Consider the following 7197-nt stretch of genomic DNA (forward strand, 5'->3'; position numbering starts at 1 on the left):
TTTCTATCTATTTTTTTCCTCTCCATTTCTTCTATAGTCTTACACATAACAATAATTACTAAACGAAATATAGGATTTTATCGCGCTCGGTGCACAGCTCTCCTCGAACTCGTGATCCTTTCGACATGATCTCGATTCTAAAATTGAAATATTGTACTTATTACAATTATACACGGGCAGTAATTGTGCTGCCGGCGCTTGCTCTGCTTGCTTGTAAAATAACAGATCTCGTAATTGTATATTAACACAGCAAAGGCCGTTCCGTCGACTGTAAAATTGCCATTTCAATTTTCACTTCCATGCGTAATATTTCATTATTAACTAACAATTGCTGTTTCTATTTTTTTTCTATTTCTTTTTTTTTAGGATCTGGTAAATCCTCAGGTTTACCAAGCTCTGGCAATTCAAGGAGCCAAAGTGCTTAGCGTCCCAAGAGCCAAAGATCTTAAAGAGGTCCAATTCGATCCGTCGTATGAAAATGTAAGTACATTTCTAAATCAGTCATTTTCAATGTAATGGTTTATATAATAATATAAATAAAAATCTAGGAATTTTATTAAGTTTTATTGTCATAGTGGTATTATCTATCTTATAATCTATGATTTTATTGCAGTTCGTGTTTCTAGAAAATTTAATGAAATTTTATTATATAAAAAATGAATTACTAATACTACAACGATTTAATATTTAATACAAATCTGTTAAAAATTTAATATAATTTATATATACACTTAAAACAGGTAAAAACATTAGCATTTGCTATAGTGTATTGCATATTTTGTTTAATCTTCATGTTACAAGAGTTTAGTGCAAACTTCATACAAAAAAGTCAAACATTCTTTATCTATTTTTTTTTCATTTTTTTAAATAGAAATAAGAATGAAACTGAGTGTGAACATATTATTAATTTAGAAATATAAGAAATACTAAATTTTCAATAAAAATAGTATTAAATAACATAACTACAACAAAACGTGTAAAAATCTGTGAAAAGCATTTTCGTTAAAATTACATAATATGTCTATATTTCCTGTCTTGTTACAATATATTAGAGGAAATAGCATCAATCATGTTTGACCTTCATCTGTATCTAAATTTTGGTCAAGGTTTAATAGACACTTAATCTGTAATTTCTACAAATCATTCTTTTTGAATGTGCAATCTATAATAATCAACATAATGGAGTATTTGATCTTCCTCGATAATCAAATTTGAATGAGATAATTCAACGTTTAGCAATACCTTGCATAGTACAGCTTCGATCAGTACAGTTTTACTATAATAGGGTTTCAAAATGTCATACAAAACTAAATTTTAATTCAATAAAAAACAAATATATTTTTATTTAATATCTATTATAAGGGCGACTAATAGCTGAATAGTTAAGTCGCCTTACCCACGTGTCAATGATCACAGGTTTAGATCCTGGTCAAGCCAGGCCCTTTGTGAGCCCTCTCAGTGCTTGTAGCAATACGGCCATCGTTCATCACAGATGGACAGTGAAATGAATGAGGTTCAACAAATGGACTTTTAACCAAGTCGATGGACAATGACAGTATTAAGGATAGCAACAGATTCACAATCAAAGGAACTAGTGGAATCGCAGAGCATCAATATACTACTGAAGTTAACGTACAAGACGACAGCCAACCTACAAATTAAAAATAATTTGGCTGAAGGTCCATATGCTGAACCTCTTTAATTTGACTGTCTATTCATGATGAAGGGGTGTCCTATTGCTGCAAGCTCCGAGGATGCGCACAAAGGGCTTGACCAGGATTCGAACCGGCCCCCACGGAATCGTGGGTAGGGTGACTTAACTATTCGGCTATTAGTCGCCCAGAAACATAAATTTGAAAAAAATATAACAATTTTGTATAAATAAATAACTTCATCTGTTCAAAAGAGTGTTGATCTTTCTGCCTGGGAAACAATAATATTTTCTCAAAACGTTTATGATTATATATAATTATGTATAATGAAAAATTTGTAAACGAAATGTGTTTATTCTTAATACAGTAATACCTCGCACAGTAGAGACAATCTATTCCGCAATTTGAAATTGGACTAATCGAGAAATTTAATTTGTTCTGAAAATAAAGTACTTGACTGCATACAGAAAAAAAAGATAATAAACTGTATAAAAATATTTAATATATTTTGAAAATTTTAAATTGCTGTTTCGCAATAATCAAACTAACTATATCTTTTAAAATAAATTGAAAGATAATAAATTTAATTCTAATTGAAGTAAGTGTTAATATTAAAATACATTTTGTATTACATTGTGATCTCAATGACATAGATTCGCTTAAATGTCCATGCAAATTGTTTATTGTTGCGTACAATATTCCGTCACATTAATATTTATGGTGTATGAAACTAGCTGCATGACTGCATAAAGAAAATGCACAATTTTATCTGAGATTGTTGTCTACAACTCTATATGGAGTTACCTTAGAAAAAGGGTTACGAAAGTGGAACGGTATTATAAATTTTATTAATTAAATCATTATTAATCATTTCCTTATGTTGAACGTTCATTAAAATCATTGTGATTAAACTTTTAAAATGTTTCATTATATATTTAAATAAAATACTGTTAAATAAAGTAATGATTACAAGTATTTTTTTATAAAAAAAAATGATTTAATTTCCTTCTACAGTCAAGTTACACGATTAGTACAGTTTCAAACAGTCGTGATTGCTCAACCTATGACGATAGCCTTTTGTACATTTGTTATTTATTTATAATTATTCTTTAAGTTTATGTTTTGTTATATATTCTCACCTATCTTTGTTTTCATTGATAAATAATAGAAAAATCGACATTGTCAAATAAATGAAATGTAAGGAAAATAAATCTGTGTTAAATTATATTCAAATTATTTCCTTTCGCTTAATCAATTATGTAATTGTAGAATTTATGTTTTTCAGTCAATTAATCACTTTAATATGTTCTAGTTGGTAATGGTAAAACATATTTTAAAGTTATTTTTACTTTTCAATTGATTTTCGAATAATTTAACTAATATTATTGTTTCTTTATATCACATATACGTATATTTTATAAATCATGCATATTTGTATAAGGTAAACATGGAAATATTGCGTATAATCAAAATATTTTTAAAGTTAATATAATAAAATTTGTAATATAAACAATATTTACAATTCGATTTATATAATTTTATGAAGGAAACTATAAAATATGAAACAGAGTTTTTAAATGATACATAGATTCAATAATAAATGTTAATAAATTTCAATTACAAAGAAATAATATATAGACCATTAATTTAGTACTTTTGTTATTCGATGACGTATAGTTTAAATTGCTAAAAATCAGTTGATAGTTATGTTATGTAGTAATTATAACAATTAAAATAATAATATGTAACATATATTATTTAATTAATTAAAATTTTTATTATATGCCATAATGTTACTGATTATCTTTTAGTTAAATTATGTTTTAGATATTTAATATTTGAAATTATTAACTACATTTATTATTATTTCGATAGTTGTAGTCTTGGAAATCCCCCAAAATACGACCAAACTGATACATGTTAGATACGTGACTGTTGCCATGGGAGCTTACGTATTCATCCCAGTTTTGGAACATATTGTACGTTCCATCTTGATCGGAGGGACAATAAATAATGCGATCTGATGAAAGTGCTTCGATAATCGATGATAATTCGAAATGGAGCAATCCGAGATTTTTATGGCCTTTGTGTGATAGCCGCGAGGTTATTTACTTACTTATAAGTGTACACCATTATTTTTGTTTCTTTTCCCATCGTACGAAACAGCTAAATGCTTCCATTCAGGAAGTAGCGTTGCGCGCGGCCCGAGGGGATGGAAGCAGTGTAATAATTTCGATAAAAGTTTCGCGGCAATAAATCTTAAGTTTGGCACCCACCTACTATAAAATAGATCATTGCAATATAAGCTTGGGAACCCATTGTTTGCATCCAACTTTTATTGAATGCTCGCTCTCCTATCCACATACAAACATCGACCATCCGTACATAGTTTCGTATAGAAAGTTGAGGGCACCTAATCTATCCGACAAAATAAATCTCATCATCTAAACATAAATCATTTCGAGAGCATACATAAACAGACAATACACGGAGTGCGTTAATACAGTGATAATCTGTAAGCTATGCATCATATAAATGCCAAAATTTAATTCGTTTGTTGTTTTAGCATATAACATTTATAGACTATAATTATAAACTATTAAAATAAATTCATTAATAAAATAGTATTTGTTTACATGCATTTCTATACTGTAGCATAAATTAATAGGAATTTTCATAATTTTAAACAAATAAATATCAGACTAATAATTATTAATTAATGAAAATATTTCTTAAAATAACAATATGCAAAAAAAGGTTAATAATTAAAATCCAAATATAATTAAAAATATAGAAATGACAAAAATATGGCAATAATATAAATAACAAGTAATAGAATAATAATATTAGTTACAATAATATAAAAAAAAACAAATGAAACATTTTCATATCATAATAAAACACGAAGTAAACTTTTGAAAAAGGCTATTGACCATAGGTTTTTCTACTCAAACAGGTAATATTTTTGCTATGAAAATAAATTTATATGAAACTACTTCGATATTAGGCATTTGTATGCCATAACGAAAAAGGTTTTAAGATCACATAATACTGAATTGTATTAGTATGTCCTGCCCGAATGACAGATGACTGATTATTTTTTTTAATAATAACAATCTCTTATAGCCCTTATTATTTTTGTATCAATTGTTTATAAGTATGTTGATAATTTTTTAAGAAAAATTAAAATATCTGAAGAAGTAAATACAAAAAAAAATGTATCAATATTTCAGAAAAAGTAATAAATGATCATAAACATGTAGAAATTATAAAGTTAAGTATAAATATAAATAATTTAATTGCATTTATGTAATTCAGTGTATGTCTACTGTAAATAATGCAGTTATATTTTAATTCCACAACTAATGATTTATACTGATTGAAAAAGGATCAATAAAGGAACGTTTTGTTACCAGTAAACGGTTAACCAACCGTTACAGACAATATAATTACCGAATTTAAATTTCTTAACGTGAAACTAACATAAAATATCTTTAGAACATGAAATTAATACTATTAACGTGATAATATCCACATCTATAAAACTAGTTATAAAAGCAGTAGGTGTAGCTGATTATACATTACTTAATTTCGATATTACCTATTAATTTATGTTTGACAAATTGTTTGCGTAAAATATTACACTATGAAGAGAATTCAAACTAAAATTAATTTTCAAGAGCATCGCACAATTTTTTTGTGTACTATTTTTGCATAATCCCCAAAAATTAAAGAATTTAGTTATGTGAATTAATCTGTCATTGCTAAAACTATTAAATGTTTGAAATAAATAGTCTGAAATAGAATAGCTGCAGTTAAAAGAACATAACCAGCAATGAAATAAAAAATGTATTTGGCCATTACAGAGAAAAATGAAGCAACATTTATTATTACAATATTAATATATTAAACATATTTCATATTTATTATTGTTAACTATCTATTTGAATGTATATATCACAACTTAGTGTTGTTATTTTCAATTTTAAATAATTTACCGGTTTTTACTTAAAATGTTTATCGTTTGCGGTAAAATAAAATAACTGTAATTTTGAAAGCAATAATCCAAACTGATCGAAGCCGCTCCATTCTAGGAAATGCTATATTCATAAATAAAATATATTTATAAAAATGCACTATTTAGTCCAAACTACAAATAGCATCTGTTTGACCTAAACACAATAATGAATTTGTGAATGGTGAGACATTATTTAATTGCTGCTTCAATTTAATTATCTCTGCTTCCTAAATCCGTAAAATAAATTACATTTGTGGTTTTGTGTCACTAATGTATGTTAAATTAATTAAATGAAAAACAGAAATTTCCATGAGGGGAAACTTGTTAATTGTTATAATCAGAATACGTTTGTAGTTGCAAAACGTTATTTAGATTGGATGCGTGTTTATTCCATTGTAATAGATGTTTAATTTTTCTTTTTGTTGTTTTCATTCTGTTCTCGGATGGTCCAGCAAAAGAAGCAGTACTCGTTTTCTTACAAGGTGGTGTCGGGACGCGGCGACGGCGGAGGCGACGATTTCTCGCACAGGCAGTCGCAGAATTCGCACGCGACGAACGGTGAATATCGGGTAAAATTGCCAGATGGCAGGCTGCAAATCGTTTCATACACTGCGGACAGGAACGGCTACAAAGCCGACGTGAAATACGCGGAAAACGAGAGACGATTCTATGGAGACGTCGCAGAATCAGGATCAGCATCAGGGCTAGCAGGATCAGGGCCGGCACCGGCGTACTTCCTATCCGATCAACCGACAAAAGTGGCTTCGGATTACGCCGCCAAACCAGACGCCTCCACCTCATACTACTTCCACCACTCCACCGCTGCTGATGCTGCTTTTGAAGCGGTAGACGGAAATCCCATCTACGGAATCGCACAATACTGAAGGAGGAACACGAGGATTCCATAATTCAAACATCCTGTTTTCTTTATTATTCATCCCAGTGTGTACAGTTATCAAATAAATGTTTTATTTTCCAAAATTTACATTTTTATTATATTATTTATTACTATTGGAATGTACTGTATTACCCTGGCTTATCCATAAGGAAATTGAGATAATCTTCATGTTTCTTCTTATTTTAAACACTACATTGATGATCATTTATACATATTTTATTGAAATTGCATTTGTTTTAAATCACATCATAAGAGCATCCTTTCATAAGAGCTACAAAGCAATTTTTACAATTTTTAAACATTTATTTTTTTATCTTACGAATCGAATGATTTCCATAATATTATTTCTAGACATTTTAGTTGTTAGAAGAAAAATATCAATTTTATAAATATAAAAGCTTTCCTTCACATACACCTTAGACAGATAAGTAGTTATAACTTTATAACTACTTTACGTTCCTAATTTACAGTGAAAGTTTTGATACACTATCATAAATAAATTAATTATCAGCTGAAATCCGCAATTTACATTACCAAACATAATATTTCATATTTTGTGATTTTGGATGATATTGTGTACAGATATTTTTATCTTATTTTATTTGGGCCTTCAAGAAATCATAGAGAAC

At 28.4% G+C, this 7197-nt stretch overlaps 1 protein-coding gene across 1 annotated transcript; it reads left to right on the forward strand.

The window, feature by feature from the left end:
* Positions 1 to 366: 366 nt before the first annotated feature.
* Positions 367 to 6606, forward strand: LOC108564357 (the record flags this gene model as incomplete). The annotated part of the gene is given in 2 exon segments (XM_017923378.1): positions 367 to 480; positions 6123 to 6606. Coding segments are annotated over 2 exon segments (546 nt in total), but the record flags the coding sequence as incomplete, so codon positions are not given.
* Between the last annotated feature and the right edge of the window lie 591 nt (positions 6607 to 7197).

The sequence above is a fragment of the Nicrophorus vespilloides genome, unplaced genomic scaffold (assembly GCF_001412225.1).
Source record: "Nicrophorus vespilloides isolate i.1.1-1 unplaced genomic scaffold, Nicve_v1.0, whole genome shotgun sequence".
NCBI classification, from domain to species: Eukaryota; Metazoa; Arthropoda; class Insecta; order Coleoptera; family Silphidae; genus Nicrophorus; species Nicrophorus vespilloides.